At 31.7% G+C, this 20,943-nt stretch overlaps 1 protein-coding gene across 1 annotated transcript in view; it reads left to right on the top strand.

Moving 5' to 3' along the window:
• The first annotated feature begins 9,496 nt into the window (after positions 1-9,496).
• The window catches only part of LOC111704871 (uncharacterized), a 37,120-nt gene continuing 25,673 nt past the window's right edge, over positions 9,497-20,943 (top strand). Inside the window, exons 1-10 of the mRNA XM_023477241.1 lie at positions 9,497-9,539; positions 10,795-10,858; positions 11,851-11,888; positions 12,383-12,466; positions 15,821-15,913; positions 17,057-17,149; positions 18,381-18,466; positions 18,950-18,977; positions 19,533-19,606; positions 20,659-20,755. Of these exons, the coding sequence (XP_023333009.1) occupies positions 15,908-15,913; positions 17,057-17,149; positions 18,381-18,466; positions 18,950-18,977; positions 19,533-19,606; positions 20,659-20,755 (384 nt within the window). The 5' untranslated portion in view covers positions 9,497-9,539; positions 10,795-10,858; positions 11,851-11,888; positions 12,383-12,466; positions 15,821-15,907. The remainder of the gene's footprint in view (positions 9,540-10,794; positions 10,859-11,850; positions 11,889-12,382; positions 12,467-15,820; positions 15,914-17,056; positions 17,150-18,380; positions 18,467-18,949; positions 18,978-19,532; positions 19,607-20,658; positions 20,756-20,943) is intronic.

Below are 20,943 nucleotides of genomic sequence, written 5' to 3'. Positions count from 1 at the left end.
TGTTCAGTCAAAGTAGACCTAGTGTCTAAAAGTCGTCTTCCTATACTTGAGTTTTCTGGTTATCATGCTTTATATCTTATAAAATAAAAAAATGAAGTATAAATTCAATTTTTTTATCATTTGAGACTGAAATGTTAGAGAAGTTCAGTTTATTGTATGCTACTACCAAATTTTAAATTGATTTTTTTAAAACTCTATGTTGATGATTGTAATTGCGCAAAGGTGAAAATTGCATTTATTGTGTTCCATTAGGTCTAAATTGAATATTCTCAAAAAGTTGAAACACAAACACAAGAAAGTTTAACAAAATTGTGTTTATTGTGAACAATATTTACGGAATTTCACGCTATTAAATTAACTTGCGCGCCTAGTAAAGAGTGTAAAATGCATGAGAAACAAGTGAATTCCCGTAATTTAATTAGAGGAGAATATCAAGATATGAGCTGGCAGGTATATGCAACTGCTAATGAGGAGTTTAAGAAAGTAGTAACTAGTAAACCCGTAATAATTAAAAGGTGCCAATCAAGATAAAATCAAACATACATTGCAGAGACAACTGCTTAATACAGCTAGGGCATTGCTCCCTAAACAACTAATTAATGGGTCTCTTAACGAACATAAAAATGACCCTAGTTTTGTTAGCAAATTGTTGCCTGTTTGCATTAACAACTACAGGGCCTCCTCCAGAGATCAGTCTCACACTTGCTCATGAATGCATTAACAACTACAGGACGTCCTCCAGAGATCAGTCTCACACTTGCTCATGAATGCATTAACAACTACAGGGCGTCCTCCAGAGATCAGTCTCACACTTGCTCATGAATGCATTAACAACTACAGGGCCTCCTCCAGAGATCAGTCTCACACTTGATCATGAATGCATTAACAACTACAGGACGTCCTCCAGAGATAAGTCTCACACTTGCTCATGAATGCATTTTACCAAAGAACAAATATTTAAGACATATTTTAACGTAGAACAAATAATATATTGCATACACTAAACACGGGGGGGGGTATAAAATTTTTTAAATTAGTCGACCACGTGGAACTGAAAAACGGTTCACACAGATATGATCCCGCGAACTATCAACGCCACTTGGCGCAATCTGGTTTGCTATGTCAACCAGACAATATTAATCTTAATTTTTCTAAAACTAAATTTATTTTGCTTAGAAAAAAAAAAATATGCCTTTTGATGATCTACAATACAAATTAATGATTGGGCACTAAACGAAGGTTGTAAAGAAAAATATTTTAAATTTGTAGGAGTTTATAGATTTGATGAGTTTCTAAAATGGGATTTTCAATTAGACCACATATGTGCTAAAATTTCAAGTGCGATATTTGCACTAAGAAATGTAAAACTTCCTTTGAGAATTAGAAAGTTAATATATGATAGTCTTATTAAAAGTCAACTTGAGTATGGTATTTTATCTTAAGGTCCGTCAGTAAATAGTAAATTAGGTAATTTATCTACTCTTCAGAAAAAAAGCTCTACAAGTTCTAGCAGATAAAGGTTATGCTGCACACGCAGATCCACTTTTTCTGAAACTTGAAATTCTAAAAATAAAAGACATAATCAAATTTAATTCTGCTGTTTTTATGTTTAAATATATGATTGGCAAACTTCCATTATCTTTTAATGGAATGTTTATAGCGTTAGCAGAACCATATAGAACAAAAAGTTATAAATTAGAATTATTTAACAATAAATATCTAGAAAGTTTTCTTACGGTTTTTCCTCCAAGGACCTGGAACTCTATTCCATTGGAATTAAAATCTTTAGGCACCCTAACAAGTTTTAAAACAAGTCTTAACAAAAGTTGTCTTGAAGAATATAGTAATTTTTGTTGTATAATCGAAATTGCTTTTCTTGCTAAATCTTGATTCTATCCCCTTTCCCCTGTTATTATAACAAACAAAATAAAACATAAACATTATAAACTCTGTGTGCTGGGTTGTCCCCCCCCCCCCCCTACCCCCTACGATCCTTCTTTTCCTCTCTGTTCTTCAATACCTTTCCACTATCTACTCCTTTTCCACTATCTACTCTTTTTCCTTTAATTTTAAATTGTTTTAGTTTTATTTTGTATTATTTAAATTGAACATGTATGTATCGCTGCAGAAGGGCCTCTCATTCAAAACAACCAACAATGGTTAGAAAGGCCCCGGCTAAATTAAAATGTAAAAATTGTAATTGTAATTGTTTTTAATTAAAATATTTAGTCAAATATATATCTATCTATCTATCTACCCTTTAAGACCTTAAAACCTCCTGAAAATCATATATTTCATTGATCCAGGGGGGGGGCACAATAGCCCCCCCCCCCCACTGTTTAGTGTACTCGCCTCTGAAAATATTTAATGATTATAAATATTCCGCAAATCATTAAACAATTTGTTTCAAATATTTAATATTTGATAAACATATTAAATCTAAAATATTTATTCTTAATAATGATAATAAATTCTGAAGATGTTACGTAATGAAATACTTGTATTATTAAAGGGACTGTAATAAACCTCTTTCTGATCAATAATTTGGAATACATTATAATTGTTCTAGTTGGAAAAGAGTTAAATTACGACCATTTTTTCCATACTGTTTTTAATGTAGAAATGCGCAAGTCATTTTATATGAGAACTTTTAATTAAAAATAATCTGCTTTTTCTAAGCAAAATTGAATTCTATGCTTTCTTGAGTAGAAAATGCTTTAAAGGGTGCAACTGTCCAACTATCTGATATTCCACTCTATGAATCTCTGTAAATGAAAAGTTACTTGATGATATGTCTACTTACAGTCCCTTTAAAGGGTGCAACTATATGATATTCCACTCTATGAATCTCTGTAAATGAAAAGTTACTTGATGATATGTCTACTTACAGTCCCTTTAAAGGGTGCAACTATCTGATATTCCACTCTATAAATCTCTATAAATGAAGATTTACTTGATGTTATGTCTACTCACAGTCCCTTTAAAGGGTGCAACTATCTGATATTCCACTCCATGAATCTCTATAAATGGAGAGTTACTTGATGTTATGTCTATTCACAGTCCCTTTAAAGGGTGCAACTATCTGATATTCTACTCTATAAATCTCTGTAGATGGAGAGTTACTTGATGTTATGTCTACTCACAGTCCCTTTAAAGGGTGCAACTATCTGATATTCCCCTTCATGAATCTCTCTAAATGGAGAGTTACTTGATGTTATGTCTACTCACAGTCCCTTGTTAAGGGTGCAACTATTTACCTGATGTTATGTATACTCACAGTCCCTTTAAAGGGTGCAACTACCTGATATTCTACTCTATAAATCTCTATAAATGGAGAGTTACTTGATGTTATGTCTACTCACAGTCCCTTTAAAGGGTGCAACTATCTGATATTCCACTCTATGAATCTCTAAATGGAGAGTTACTTGATGTTATGTATACTCACAGTCCCTTTAAAGGGTGCAACTATTTGATATTCCACTCTATAAATCTCTATAAATGAAGATTTACTTGATGTTATGTCTACTCACAGTCCCTTTTATTGTTGATAGAATAATAAGTTGTGTTAATTATGAATGTGAACCCAATGAAATTCCCAACTGGAAAAAGAAATCCTATTGAAATTTATCAAGGATTGGTTAAAAACTAATGTTTATGTTTTATTTTTTTTGGGACAATTTAAAATTGCCTGCATGTTTTAAGGTCATGTGTAAAGGCAAGTTTTTAAAAAAATATTTCTTTTTTATACCAAACATATTTATTTTAAATTGTGTTATGTAAAATCTCAAGTCAATATGTAAAATGGAGGTCAAATTCCCTTTTGGGTTATTATTCCCTTTAACCCTATTCCTGCTGGGGGGGGGGGTCTATTTGACCCCCCCACTGTAGTTTTTTTTTACAAAACTCAAAAAGTATTGGTATTTTCTGGCTTTTCCTACACACCCAAAGCCCTCCCTTTAGGCCTAAAACCGGGCTTTAATACTAACTGCCTGAGTCCTCAGGCACACTGCCTGAATGACTGCTTTTTCCTGTAACAAACTAAATCTTTGTTTTGACCCACTTCCACTTGTCAAATTTTGATAAAATTTAGTTTTTTGGAAAGCCATTGACATAAGGAAACGAATTGCACAAGTTTTGCGAAAAAAATTGTAAATTTTTTTGCAAACAACCTGTCAAAGGAAATTTGCACATTTTTAGTTTTTCTTGATTAAAAATCAGGTTATTTTTTTTTAAAAATGTATAATTTTTTATTTTTTGGACAATTTTTTTTTGCAAACATTTTTACTTTATAACTGGATTTTGCAATAAAAATTCAATTTTTGCAAATTTGCAATTTTTTTGCAGATTCTAAAAGTAGAGCACAAGCGCTTTCCACTGATGTATCATTTGTCATATTTGGACATCAACCATGGGATTTACAGGGGGGGTCAATTGACCCCCCCCCCAGCATATCATGGTTTTCAAGTACCCCAGCAGAGATAGGGTTAAGAACTGATTGAATACGTGCACTTTCCCCTTTTTTTCAAACAATACATTCGAACACAATGCAACTTTGAACAGTTGAAATCTGATCCTTGATTATAAACATTTGGCAAATAATAAACTAAACCATTAATAACAATATGTAAGTCAGAAGATAACCTTTGTTTACAAAGGTTTAGGTCGTCAATAAAGTAAATGACTTCCATCCAAATTTTTAAATGGAATAATTGTGACTGTAATCTTCAGCAATTTTCTACTTGAATTCTCTTAAAGAATCCGTGAAAAAAACTGAAAAAATCCGGGGAAAAATAAGTTTTGAAGAAAAAAATAGAGTAGTTCTCCAACCAGTGCATGGTGAAGTTCTCCAGTAGGCTCTTTTTATCGCTCCATATCATATTAAATTATCTCCAAGCTTTAATGCCAAAATACGCAAAGAATACTCGAAAAACTTTCTGCATTCAAATTTTTATATTAGCCTTATACAATTTGTTTAATAATTCATTCTTTTTAGATTTCCTGAATGGCCGAAAAGGGCAATTACAAGCTTTACTCGGTCTAATATGATGTGGTACACCTTGTATATGTAAATACTGGCTGCAGTGGGTTCTGGATCTAATATGATGTGGTACACCCTGTATATGTAAATACTAGCTGCAGTGGGTTCTGGGTCTAATATGATGTAGTACACCCTGTATATGTAAATACTGGCTGCAGTGGGTTCTGGGTCTAATATGATGTGGTACACCCTGTATATGTAAATACTGGCTGCAGTGGGTTCTGGGTTTAATATAATGTGGTACACCCTGTATATGTAAATACTGACTGCAGTGGGTTTTGGGTCTAGTATGATGTGGTACACCCTGTATATGTAAATACTGGCTGCAGTTGGTTCTGGGTCTAATATGATGTGGTACACCCTGTATATGTAAATACTGACTGCAGTGGGTTCTGGGTCTAATATGATGTGGTACACCCTGTATATGTAAATACTGGCTGCAGTGGGTTCTGGATCTAATATGATGTGGTACACCCTGTATATGTAAATACTGGCTGCAGTGGGTTCTGGGTCTAATATGATGTGGTACACCCTGTATATGTAAATACTGACTGCAGTGGGTTCTGGGTCTAATAGATGTGGTACACCCTGTAAATACTAGCTGCTAATATGATGTGGTACACCCTGTATATGTAAATACTGACTGCAGTGGGTTCTGGGTCTAATATGATGTGGTACACCCTGTATATGTAAATACTGGCTGCAGTGGGTTCTGGATCTAATATGATGTGGTACACCCTGTATATGTAAATACTGGCTGCAGTGGGTTCTGGGTCTAATATGATGTGGTACACCCTGTATATGTAAATACTGACTGCAGTGGGCTCTGGGTCTAATATGATGTGGTACACACCCTATATATGTAAATACTGGCTGCAGTGGGTTCTGGGTCTAATATGATGTGGTACACCCTGTATATGTAAATACTGACTGCAGTGGGTTCTGGGTTTAATATAATGTGGTACACCCTTTATATGTAAATACTGACTGCAGTGTGTTCTGGGTCTAATATGATGTGGTACACACCCTGTATATGTAAATACTGGCTGCAGTGTCTTCTGGGTCTAATATGATGTGGTACACCCTGTATATGTAATTACTGGCTGCAGTGGGTTCTGGGTCTAATTCTTATTTTTTCAAATTATGATTTTAGAAGAAGAAAAACAATGCTTTTAATATTGCTTGTATTGCAAGCTGTGGCAACATTGGCAAAATCGAAAAAGGTATGTTTTAAAATTCCACTGTAAAAGGTTGTGAGTAAAACCCTGAGCAGCCTGAACATGCAATTGTTGGTTCAATAAAATAGTTCTCCCAGTAAAAGAAAAGTTTGATTAAAAAATAATTCGTTCATTGTCGTTTTCTAAAATTTTGTTCGAAAAAATTGTTTGTTCAGTACAAAAAAACGATAGTTTCTTCAAGTTTGTTTAAATGATTTGAAAAAGCTCGTTTTTTCATTTCTTTTTAATAACAAAAATAATGCCCATCAATAAGTTCACTGGCATAATATTTAAATTTCATCCGAATGCTTATTTTCTTCCATTCCTAAGGCGCTCAGTTTGTTTATTGTTTAGGACTCTGAAGAAATAATCCTGAAGAACAATGATCCCTACCAGTGTAGATGTGGAGAGATGATAACTAGAGATGCTCCGGGCTTTCTTGATATAGAATCAGTTTAGTATTTATTTAAGAGATTGTTCAACTATTATACCGGAATTAGGAACAAATTAAGTAATTTTTGCATTGCAAAGATGTAAAAAATACGTTGATTTATTTTAGAAACCTTATATTTTAGGATTACCGCCTTGAAATGATTATAGCTATATTTTTTCAGCTTTATCAAGACAACTTTTTATTGATAATGCTTTTATCCTTGACAAGCGTTTTTCAAATTGCAAGTTTACATTTAATCTTTGAAATTAGCTTCAGTTTGATGTTCGATTCGGCATTTTTGCATGAAATATTGGTAAATATTGCAACTTAGGTGAACTCTGATGCACAAACCGAGAATCCTGTTTCAACAACTGAGAAAAGACTGTTGGATGATAATGATACTGTTGTAGTTATACAGTATTCAGCTGGCAAAACTAAGAAAATGTAAGTTAAAGGGACTCTAACCGTTATATCAAGTGACCCTCCATGCCAGGATCGACAATGCCGGATTTACAAGCAAACTGTACTCTTGAAACCTTGTTTTTTGACTTAAACATTGTATTTGATAATTTTTCCATTGTTTCTTATGAGCAAGAAATACACAAGTAACTTTAGCAGAGAACTCACAAATGAAAACAAAGAGGTTAAACCAATCGGGAAATGCTTTTTTCGCATACAGGGTCTCTTGAAATTAAGTATTTAATCTCTTTAATCTAATAAACTTGTAAACAATTTGGCTTCATGTTTTCTTAAATCGTCAAAACAGCGGAACCGGCCGATCTTTGTTTTTGAACAGGGATAACTGGAAAAAGTATACAATGTGTATCGGTAACAAGGAGAGTTGACAGAAGACTTGAAGATAGTCTTCATAAACCTACTTGTCCACGCTCTCCTTGCTGATGCATGATTCTTAAAACAATAATAAAAGTTACTGAGCTTAAAGACAATCTTCAATCGTCTCAAGTTTCTTGGGACACCCTGTATATAATACTTGATATATCCAGATTTTCTTCTTCTCCATTTTCTATGAATATTTTTCAAAGAGAATTGATACATTTTTTTCTTAATCTCTGTTCTCTGATCTTCTATTTTCTAATCTATGATCTCTCTTATTTTCACTTCACATACCGTAATATTCTAAATAAACCGGAATAATATGAATAGATTGATAAATGATAACTTTAAAGTCGTCTTTGACCCTCAGAAATAGTTTGCGGCATTCAACATAAACAAACCTGTTTTACCAATATATTTTTATGAAACAAAGATCACATTGCATAATAGTCCTGACATTTCCTAAATGTGGTCTGCTATTTTTGTGCTTCTACAATTACCGGAGATATGAATAAGACATTTTCATGGTTTTTAATAAATTGAAATTTAGACCAAATTCTTAAAATATCTGGTATTTTATATAATAAATTGAAATTTAGACCAAATTCTTAATATATCTGGTATTTTATATAATAAATTGAAATTTAGACCAAATTCTTAATATATCTGGTATTTTATATAATAAATTGAAATTTAGACCAAATTCTCAATATATCTGGTATTTTATATAATAAATTGAAATTCAGACCAAATTCTCAATATATCTGGTATTTTATATAATATATTGAAATTTAGACCAAATTCTCAATATATCTGGTATTTTATATAATAAATTGAAATTCAGACCAAATTCTTAACATATCTGGTATTTTATATAATAAATTGAAATTCAGACCAAATTCTTAACATATCTGTTTATTTAATAGATTGAAATTTAGATTACTGGTATTCTTGAGATAAAAGAACTGGCAGACCAAGTTTTGAAAAGCGCGGGATTTTTGGTGATTATGGTTTCCTAAAAAATTGCTAAAATCAAGTTTTCTATATTGAATGCCACAAGCTTTTTTTTTAAAAAAAACTAATTCTGAAAACGTATCCACCCCCAAAGTAGAAGTTTTGAACGTCGAATTTGCGCTCAAATTCTGGATTTACAGATATTTAAAAAAGTTTTATATGTCTCAAATGAATCCGAAAGAAGCTTTCCACAACACTGCATACTCAGTTCAACTACCTTACATAGCCGGTCTGTCTCTTTAAGGTCAAAGACGACTTTTAAGTTTTCAATCAATTCATAATCATATTATTTCGGCTTCTTTAGAAAATCACTGCATTATTCATATTTTTGCTTTATCTCGTTAGCTGAAACTCATACATTTCAAAACATATATGCATTTTATTAAAAAATATATCAAATAGATGAAATACTCTTTTTAACTTTAATAATTTATTTTAATTAAACTGTACAATATTTTTAAATTTCAATATGATATCAGATGGAAACATTTTGAGACTTCTGTATTTCTTGTTTTTCATTCTTTCGTCTTGATCGTACATTCCTTGTTTATCCTTCAATCATACTTTGGCTAATTTTGAAAATAAAAATAAATGAATTTTTTGGATGTTTTCTGCAGCTAGCAGATCAAATACTCTAAAATTGTGACTTACAAGTCTTTTTAAATGCTTTTAAGTCTTTGAAATTAGTATTACCTTTCTAAAAAAACTCTGCTTTGTCTATGAAATGTCCTATCTATGAAATGTCTATGAAATGTCCTGTCAATGAAATGTCCTGTCTATGAAGTGTCCTGTCTATGAAATGTCTATGAAATGTCCTGTCTATGAAATGTCTATGAAATGTCCTGTCTATGAAACGTCCATTTATGAAATATCTTTCTAACCCAATATTCCCTCTATTGCCAAAGATTTTAACTATTCTTTGATTAACTAAAGTATCTTTATTCAATATTATTTTATTAGAACTGATGTAAATGAAAGTGATTTTCAACCATATGTCCCCAAGGTTGGTTGCATATTCATCAGTAATTGATTAAATGTACAGGGTGAGTCAAAAAAAAGTGTGAATATTGTCGTCTTGTGCAATATCAATATCATTTGCAATTTACAATTTTTGTGTGGCGGCCCTCGAAGGTTAAAAAAATCCACGAAACTTTTTTCTTTCTTTTTTTTGGGGGGGGGGGCATGTAACAATGTAAACAATTTTAAAAATACCGTTTCATGAAAGAAATTATTTTTGAAGAAAACAGAATTTTTTTACACTTTTTTTTGATCGCCTTGTATGTAGATTGTACATAGCAGACATATGTTAAATTTCTAATGTTTGAATTGGAAGTGAAGTGAAAACAAAATAAGAAATTTAATACAAAAGTTTTAATAAGTTATGTTAAAAAGTTATGTTATAAACCAATTTTAAAAAGAATTTAGTAGATCAAGAGAGCTGAACCGCATCTCTTGAACTCTAAATCTACTTCTTGCTATTCGTTCTGTTTAATCATATCCAACTACCTGTTTGTATATTAAAAAACCTGCTTGTCAATACCTAAATTTCTTTTAATAAAATGCAAAAAAAGTTGAATGGTTAAAGGGACTGTAAAGGAAAAATGAAAGGGGGTATAGGCTGAAACCTGGGAATCTCAGGAGTTGAACGCTTCTCATAAGACATCTATCTGATGTTTCTGTCTCGAGAAATTGTCTTAAAATTGTATCAAAATTATGCCAAAACGTATATATATGTTAGATATACGTCCTTATCACGTGACCAGAAGTCCCTCCAATGGCAGTGCAGTATACTGGTCACGTGATACAGACGGATAAACGTGATAATAATACTGCACTGCCATTGGTTGGAGTTCTGGTGACATGTTCCGAACGCAAAAATAGAATTATGTATTAAATCTATTAAAGATTAAAAAAAATATTAAATTCAAATAATGATAGGAGCAAACTGGAGTTTCTCAGGCTCCTCTGGTATATCGTTGTTTTCAGATTGGTTCCGTATTTGATGAATATGATCTGTTTAGTACTACGAAGCTTATACAAAATCTTACATGATACGTTTTGGTATAGTTTTATATCGATTTCTCGAGACAGGAACATCTTATAAGTCTCAATCAACACCTGAAATTCTCAGGTTTCATCCAATACCCCCTTTTATTTTTCTTTACAGCCCCTTTAAGGCAAAGAAATGAATAAAACTAAGGGAAGAATATTTTGTAGCGCTGTGCATAAAGAAATTTTTCTTTATTTTTGGTTTAAAGAACCGGCCTTGGCTTGTGGTGATCCGACTTGAGAGAGAGGATAAAACATTTGTAGAATGCACAGGTAGAAACTAAACTTTTTAAGGGAACTGTTAGTGTAATTTCAAGTGACCTTTTAAAGGGACAAACCGGCTATGTAAGGGTGTTCAACTGAGTATGCAGTGTTGTGGTCAAATTCTTTAGTATTCATTTGAGACATATAAAACGTTTCCGCGATTTATAATTACTGAGTTTGAGTGCATAGTCGACGTTTAAAATTTGTAGAATGCACACAGGAGGAACTTAACTTTTTAAAGAAACTGTTGGTGTAATTTCAAGTGAACTTCCAATCTTTAATTTGGCCTGGCTGATCTATAGTGAACCGTTGTGAATCCGGACATGCCACTATACAAATATACGTATTACGTACATAATAATGTTATATAGACATCTCTCTCTACACCACTAAATATTGGAATAGATAGATTCTTCAAGATTAAACCAATCGTTCTTTTCTTCTCCTTGATGTGTAATGTTAAGTTCCCCGCCGTGTAAAGATGACTATTCCCGATTCACAAGGGTACCCGTCGTGTAAGGTACCCTGTATGAATCGAAATATTTATGGGTATGATTTTAAAAACTGACCATTTTCAAATGTGACTTGCGTTTTTTTTACTGCAGGAAAACTCGTATGTATTAAGAGAATTAAACAATATACAAGTTTAAACCTGAAAACGGCAAAATCTTCCAAATCAGAGGTGGTTTCAAGGATCGAAGCCGTTGCAAAATTGGGTATTGTCATCTTTGCACGGAGGGTCACTTTTTATTAACTTGCAAAAAAACTGGATTTTTTAAACTTGCAGTCCCAGGTTCGTTTTTGATCTTTATTTGTTTATTCAGCAATGTTTGTAAAAATAAAGTTATATTAGTTTGATTATAACAACATTGTTTAAAGAAGCAGAGAGTTGTTGTTAATTACAAATTTTTATTAAAAGGAAAGTTTGAAGCTAATTATCTTCTATCTAAGATATGTTAAATATTTAGTCAGTCTCATCGTTCTATTGTTTTTTTTTTCAGGATCCATTCTGAGCAAAAGCTGGATAATTTCTTCTAAGGTCTGGTATTCATGAATATTAAAATTGCCAGTTTTAAAAGAACTAATAATTCTTCTAAAAATTCATATTCAGTGATAGCCAGAAAACCTTAGAAGAGGAAGACGAAATTAGCTCAATACTGAAGTTGTTACAAAGCAAATAGCTTTACTAGCAAGCTATCAAAACACTTATTACGTGAAATAGGTCTGTTTACAATGCACATTTTCTGTGTCTCATGTTCATTGTACTATTTAAAGTCATAACTTGAGTCTAAAAGTCGATTTAAATTCCTGAGTTTCTGGTTATCACTTAAAAGCCATTTTTTTGGAATAATAATAAATACAACTTAACTTTGATATATATAAAATTCATTTCAACGCAAAATAAACTACAAAAAGTCTTCTGTGGCCGAATTTAAAGAAATTTTGAACCAGTGATTTTCGGTTTAGCGACGCGATTTAAAGTTTTAAAATTCGGTCTCTGAAAATATTAAAAGTATTGTGTTGACTGTTTAGTCTTGTTTCTGTGGTGACAAGTTTGGATGCAACGTGACTGCACGTGTAGCAAACTATTCAGGAACATACGCTTTCCCAGCTAAGGAAGGATTTAATTATTTCATCCTTGCTCAATTAAACCACTGTTCGGTTCGTTAATATCAGAGCCCAAAATTTAAAAGAGAATCGTTGAACGAAACTCCTGAGTTTACTTTTCGTCGGTCTTAACATTTATGTAGATTTTGATTTAAGAGATTCGAAAAAAATGATAATATGAAGAAACCATAGAGAATAGAATATATATTAGAGGGGAATTTACTAGAAAAAAGTGTAAAGCGGCCATTTTGTTGTACTGTTTCCATACTGCAGGTATACATCACATATTTATGCTTTATAACCTTTTGGGCCCTGGAACATCATTTTATAGAAAATCTAAAATTAATATTAAAAGAAAACCAAATTACGAAATAGGCTGGTTTTATAATTCACCAATGATCATTTCACATAGACTCTATGCCTTCCACTTTACAAACGATGATTTTCCGTTATAACTATAAATCAAATGATGTTTTTTATTCACCTAATTCATTATAAAGTTTATTTAACAGTTTAAAAAAATTCGAAATTGAAATGAATAGTCTAGGGAACATACTGTATTAATGTACTCTACTGCATATTTGTACACTTTGAACTTCCTTTCAGGCTGAAAGAGACTGAAAAAATTCATACCGAGAGATTCTTTAAATTCCCCTCTAATATATATTCTATTCTCTATGGAAGAAACTAAATAAAATACAATAGTCCATAACAAAAATATTGATATCCACAAAACTGCCTAACCCTATTCCTGAAGCCCGGGTTCCAAAACTATAGTTTTTATAACGATACCCTGTCTTAGGTTTTGGGCTCAGGGGATAATAGTTCTCTACCTCTGAGGGCAAAACTTAAAAGAAATTTACCGGGTATCCCAAACCAAACCTGGCCACGAAACCGGGTTAGCTCTCTTAAGTCTGGGTTTGAGTTTCGTAAGGGTTTCGGGAAACTCCGGAAACTCAGAATGTTACGGGGCAATACCTCAAAATGAAACCCTTGTATAGGAGTAGGGTTACGGCTGGGAAAGTGAGTTTCCTAGTGATTGTGGATCATATGAAGCACCATTTCTTCGTATTTATGCTTTAAATGGCTTCATATATGTTCCAAATACTTGATCAGTTAAGATCTCTCTCTATAGACTCGATATTGAATAGAGTACAGTCAAATCGAACTTAAAAACATTTTTCTTCTAAAAGAGGGGTGCAATGACGAATTTGCACCCCCCCCCCCCTAGTCCCATATAACAGAAATTGTTTTCATAAGTTTCTAAATTCTAGTTAAAAATTATATAGCCCGAGTAAGAATAATAATATCAATAGACTGCTGAAGAAAAATTAACATTAATCTACCTAATACATTAAAATAGTTTTTTCAAAAAGTCTTGTAAATCACTTTTGCTTAAAAATCTTAGTGATATTGTAAAAATTTAGAATGCAACAGAAAAAAAAATTGTAGCCTTAGAAATTGTTTTTAATGAGATCCATGTGCAAAAAAAACTTTTTAAAGTTTAATTAGTACCAAAGATATTCTTTAAACTAAAAGAAAGTCTCAGCAAATTCACAAATGTATCTGATGACATCACACAACTACAGATATTTAAAAAAAATCTGTAGCTCCACCTTTCTGGAAATTAAAAGAGTGTAAATTTAAATCTTTCCTTGGATGGGCCGACTATTACGCCAAAAAACGGATACCAATTTGATCACTTTCAAGTGCGTAGCAGCTTTATTTATAAAACACCACAGCTGGAGACTCCAACGACAGCATATTTTAACCCAGTTTCCTAGAGTTTCAAAATACGTTTTAAGAACCTGAAACCCGAACTCTGCCAAACCCGGGTTTCAGGAAACCGGGTATCGTAGCAAGTTTTATAATTTTCTTAAGTTTTGCACTCTGTGCTCAGTTAGCTGTACTGTACACTTAAAACTGTTTACTAATATTGTTATGCTACACTTTAGACTAGAATCAAACAAATATTGAGTACGCTCTCGGTATAGTTGATCAAGGTTATAATGCAAGGAAAGTTAATTTCATTTTCGTATACTCTGCGTACATATTGAAACCAGTTCTCTTTGAGCAGGAAATTGTAAAAAAGAATAGATGCATCAGTGTTTGTTTCGTATCCGTGGAGAATAAAAGCATTTAATATTGATAATTTTGATAACTTACATAATCAGAATATTTCATTGATTTTTTATGTGAAAGATGGATCCCATGTCAGGCTGTGACATCCGTCTTGTATTCACATTACCGCCCAGAGATAGTACACTGCAGTACAAAAGATGGCCTACACAATTATTAAAGGATTATCATTCATTATCATCCCTCTATACACTATAACCTCGTTGGTTAATATGCACACTGACTGGGAACTCTTGTATTGTGGAAATTGAAATCAATGCTTGGTTTTGATCTTTTGCTAATCTTCAGATTAATTTAATCTTTATTAGATATCTAGCATGGTAATCGTTCCCTGAAGGGATAACTGAAATAAAGAGATTAGGCATGGTTCCTCAAATTAAAAGTGCTCACAGTGAATATCGAGATAAAGTAATCTTGAGAGTATGGTGTCTAACACAAAATTTTTATTTTAAAAGGATAAGAGATTTAATCCGTGAAAAACAGCTGACTTTCATTTAGTGGATTCCAGACAATTAATTTTGAAAATCAAGGGCGGGACATTTCGTAGTAAATCTGGGAGTATCTACTGATAACTATAAGGTGTGACATGCTATGAAAAATGTACAGCATTATCCTGAGAAACATTTCGGTCACAACCAACGAGGTTATAGTATATAGAGTGTTGATGTACGGCAATCCTTTACTAATTGTACAGGCCATGTACTTCACTTCCAAAGGTCAATCTGTATATTACAGTACCAGGGGGTGATTTCTGAAAATATTTAAATGAAGGATTTGTTTTCTATGTAACTATTAAAATTCACTACTCCTTTATCGTGTGCAGGATTACATTTTCTCAGGAAGACGTATTCTATTACAGTCTTTTACAGAGCAATATTTCATGGTTAATAAACTGTTCTGAGAAAACTGAGTAAAATTCAAGATACAAAACCTCCCCATACACTTGTACTCCGAAAGCGTACTGCATATTTGATATTTGTACTATATGAATAGGCCATAATCTCTTAACATCCTTTATCAGTAAACTATCCCAGTTGTACACTCAGGCCAATACACACGGAAAGGTACACTTATTTCAAGAGCATTCATTTATTTCAAGAGCATACACTTATTTTAAGAGCATTCAATTATTTCAAGAGCATTCACTTATTTCAAGAGCATTCATTTATTTCAAGAGCATTCAATTATTTCAAGAGCAAATCCTTGTTAAATCCTTGGGTTTAGGAATATACTGTTAGGTCTGATGTAAAAACCTTGAATAAAACTGATTATCCTTTCCTCATCAGAAACCTCAACGCCATACAGATTCCAATGAAGGTATTATCTATTTATATATAAAGTAGTAATCCCGGTTTGTTTGTTTGTTTGTTCTGATGTCCGATCATAAAAATTGAAACTTTTTGATTTGATTCAAAAATAAAATATTTTTCTCTCTCAAAAATTCGGTTTTTTTATTCCACGGGCAACGGTAGAATAGGATTCGAAAATCTGAGTTTGTGGCAAAGACTCAATTCTCTTAGGACTACAAAACCTTTAATTAATGGCCATTCATGAAAAATAATAAAAATTAGTCGCAACACACAAATGGTTATTATTAGAGAGGGTTAGTTTCTTTTAAACAAGGGAAATTCCACTGCATTTAAATTTAGAAAAAATAGGTACAAATTGTTAGGGAAAATCCTATAAAATCCTAACAATATGATGGCTAAATGGAAAAACTTAAATTAAAATTAAAAAGAATTACATTTAGAAATTTTTTAAAATTGATTATATTTCCATGTAAAGCTGAAGTTCTTAATTAATGAAACTAATTAATTGCTTAAATAATTAAAAATTATTTATCTTTCTTTTAATTAGTCTTTCAAAGAATTACAATTTAGAAAATGATGCATACATTTTTTTACAATAGATATATTTTGTAGTAAGGAGGAGGAAGGGGGGGGGGGTGAAATGCTCCAATGTTAAGAGTTATGGCCATTTTAATTATGAAGATTATTGAACTATATGTATGCACCTTTGCTTTTCATTATTTGATTTTTAAGAAAATTTAACAAGTTTTTTAAAAACACATCATAGAAAATTCGCAAATCGTTGTTTGTAAATCCTCCAAAGATTTCAGTTTAAAGAAGGAGGGGTAAGCAAGCAGTTCAAAAAACTTTCTTTGGAAAATGTTAAAATTGTTAGCTTTTGCTAATATTTTTCGTTTTTTTAGTGTATAGCGAATATATGTAATTTTATATTCAATTCAGAAACAACTATTTTAATCAATTGATTCTTTACTAAGATATCTAGTCCGAAATTTTAAAATGTTTTTTCTTTTACAGCATCTCGTCTTATACTCATGAACATTAGAACAAAAACGAAATGATGAATGATAGTTAATAAAAAAGTAACAAATATAAGTTTAGGACAAACAAAATTAAGAATAATATAAAAATAAGATCAATAATTATATTTTAGGATAAAAGCAAGATAAAGAATGACGTTGTGATGGTGAAGGTTGATATGCCCTTTGTTTGGTCTGATGACGTAATGCCAATATGTCTCCCTCAGGTTAAATCATTATGTAGCAACCCCCCTATACTCATTTAAAGTACTTTTTTATTTCTGACTGGAAAAGCTTTCTTTTGCTTGTAGTAAATGCCCTACTCCAATAAATCTGTTTACACCCGTATCAATCCAGGTACAACTCTCGTTAATCCACAAGGCATAAGAACTATTCTGTTCAATACTCAATCCCTCTCAATAATCCTTGAGGCACAGAACCTTTCAGTTCTGTAATAGGGTACCAATCCAGGCATATACTTCCGTATTCTCAGGTAACTATGTTTCAAGATACAACCCAATCCCTCTCGCTATGATCGGTGAGGCACAAGAACTAGTCAGTTCAACAATACTTTACTATCAATGTCAATCCGGATACGACTTTATCTATATCAATACTTTACTATCAATGTCAATCTGGACACAACTTTATCTGTATCAATTCCCAACGTTTATCTTTCAATAGAAGGGATGCAGGACGCTTCTCGTTTGCTAACCGTAATGAAAGCAGAGTTTAATTCCAACTAAATGTATTTTGGGTTCTATTTTACAAGTTAAGTTAATCAACGTAATTACAAGTTTTACTACGTTATATACACGAGTAGTTAAGCTAATCACAATACAGGTTTGATTTATTTATATACAGACGTAGTTAGGTTAGGTTAATCGCAATACAAGTTATGCGTAGGTATTTACAAGCGCATTTAGGTTTACAGACAATGTACAACGTTATATATATATAGGTATGTTCAGGTTAAAAATATAGTATTACACAATATTCATTACATTCTTAATCTTCTTTTTAAAACTAAACTGTCTGTAAACAATGAGATTCTTTTTCACAGTTTCATTTTTAAAAAGAAAAGATTATATTTATGAACCCTAGATTTAAGGGAAATGTGTGTATAAGGGGCTGTACGCGTAATTTCAAGTGACCCTCCTTGCAATGTTGGCTATGCCCGATTTACAACGGTACCTTTGAAACCTTAATCTGATCAAAAATGTGGAAGAAACCGTCGCTTTTCTGATTTCAAATTGTGTTGATTCTTGTGAGTTTCTTCATTTTTTCTTAAAATCAAGAAATGCGCAATTAACTTTCGCAGAGAAACCTTAAATGAAATGAACAGTTTAAGCTTTCAAGGGTACCGTTGTAAATGGGACATTGTCATCTTTGCATGGAGGGTCACATATTTTACTTACAGCATTTTGTTTCATATAAAACTAGAACTGTATTGTTTAGGGTAATTTTTCTGCAGACGAATATCAGAAAGTTTTTATCAGTGGATTTAATTTTCATTTCCATAGAAAAGTTGCGCAAGCAGATAAGTAAGTATGCAATAATTAGCCTTTTTTTCTGTTTCAACATTATGTTTACAAAATTAAAAGGAGTCCCTTTTATTAGTCTTGTGTTCCTAAGATATCAATTACTTTTACGCAAGCACTAAACAGATGATAACACTGGACTCATAAATTAACCTCCCACCCCTGCTCTCCACTAACAAGTATGTATTGTATGTTAGGATGTCCGGAGAAAAATGTCGGCATTTATTATTTTTTCAAATACACCAAATCAAACAGAAAATCCGCAAATTATTTTCTAGTGAATAACAATTGAAAATAAACGGCAACTGAAAGAGCAACAGTTTAAAGCTAAAAGTGTGCATATTAAAGTGGTGGCCCAGAAAAGCTTTAGAATCTTATAAATCTAAAAAAGTTGAAAAGAAATCTGATAATTTGGCGATGTTTTTGATTAATTGTTGCTGCATAACTTTTTTCCCTTAAAACCTTTTTACCTTTTTTTCTTTTTAGATGCCACACAGTTGCTGGACCTAGAAAGGGAAATCAAATTTTGATAAAAATTCATTCAATCCTTATTTATTTAAACGTTTGAAAACATTTTACAAAATATAGATAAAAAGTAAGCAATGGGTAAGATGAACCCCACTGTCTTATTAGGGGATATATTAAAGGAGTTGAGTCTTTGCCACAAATTCAAATTTTATAATCCCTATATCTGTGCAACCTGATGTTGTAAATTCTTAATAATTAAAACTTAGATTATTTGATCTGACAGAATTCATATTTTTAAATATCTAAGGTCTACTACACTGGGTTGCAAAGATATAGAAATAAAAAAATCAAAGCTCGTTGCAAAGACTCATGTCCTTTGCATAGGTACTTATTATGAAGATAATAAATCTTTTACTTGTAAAATGGGATTGTGGTTCATTAATAAAATTTGAATTTTAATTCAATTTATATTAAAGTTTTTATTGGGGTTCTCTTATAGAATATACTTTTTTAATTTTTTTGTTTATTTTGTTTTGTTAATCAATTTAACAATAAAATCGCACACAATATTATTAAATTATTCTTAAATTTGATCCTGCAGGCGATGTGTAAACATTACTTGACAAAAAATGAGCCTTCAATCTTCAAGGGATGCAACTTTGCAACGACAATAAGGTATGTTATATGTAGTAAACAGGGGATTTAAGTTTATATTTACACCACAAGGGGAACACTATTTGGCCCTGTTTCGATAAGAATGCTCAAATCCACCTTGCACCAGTTCTGAAGTTTTCTCAAATATATTGAAAATAATGACAATGACATCCTGGTCCATTTTTTATATATTAAATGGACTATAAGTGAAACTGCAAAGGACAAAAGAGGGCAATGCCCGATTGACAAGAGTACCCAATCTTCCACATTTCAGATCAAGATATATGTTCAAGGGTACCTTGTGAATCGGGCATTGCCAACATTGCATGGAGGGTCACTTTATTTTGAAATCAAAGACGACATTTCATTTTAATTTTATTTGTATGTTAATTAAGGCAACCTTTATGTAAATATCTTTTAATAAATAAAAAAGTATATGAATGCTTGTTATACAGGAGAACCAGAAAACTGTGAAATAAGAAGACGAGATTGAAACAATAATTAACTTTATTTGAGCAACTTAATCACTTAGTAATAAATAACGTGTGTCTAAACGTCGTCTTCCTATTTCAGAGTTTTCTGGTTCTCACTGTAGGTAAACCTTGGGAGAACAATCTATTTTAGACAGTAATATAATGGGATAGTAAACTTAACGGTTATGATCAGTAAAACGTAAAACCTAAGTAAAAGAATGAAAATACACTTCAATTCCTTTTATTTTCTTTAACGAAAATTCAAGAGCTGAGAAATTGTTTATTTTCATTACTGGCATAGTTTTTTTTTTCAGTTTTTATTTAGTTTGGTTTTATTTCCAGTGGTTGAAATAAATTATTTTTTTTTCCGTTACTTTTATTTTTTCTTCGTTTCTTTTCTGAATTTGAGTAAAAAAATTTATTTAAAATGAGCACCATGGTTAAACTTTTAATCTTCTCTTTTAAAATAAAGTTTTGTTAAAGCAAAACACACATCTAGGCATAGCACATGCCTAGATCATAAAGAACGTCTAAATAAGATTCATGAATGAGTAAACTATTTAAAATAATACTTTTTTATTTTCCTATATTTTATTTAAGAGCTCAGGAATGTTTGATGCTGCAACGGTTTATGAACTGGTCCACGATGCTGCCTAATGATTTAAAAAGTTTGATTATCAAGAAAAATATTTCACAGGAAAAAATGTCAACCCATGCATTTTTGACAAGTATTATTATTGTGTAAAATTGTTTAAAATGTACTTTTACAAGTTAAATTAAAAAGAAATGTTCAGTTTCTTTTTATTGTGATGTTTAGCTAAACTAAAAATGTATAAAATCAATTCTATTCGTTTTCTATTTTCTAATATTTAATTTTCTCGACAG

This window comes from Eurytemora carolleeae, unplaced genomic scaffold, assembly GCF_000591075.1.
Source record: "Eurytemora carolleeae unplaced genomic scaffold, Eaff_2.0 scaffold638, whole genome shotgun sequence".
NCBI lineage: Eukaryota > Metazoa > Arthropoda > Copepoda > Calanoida > Temoridae > Eurytemora > Eurytemora carolleeae.
This window is presented reverse-complemented; position numbering and strand designations above follow the sequence as displayed.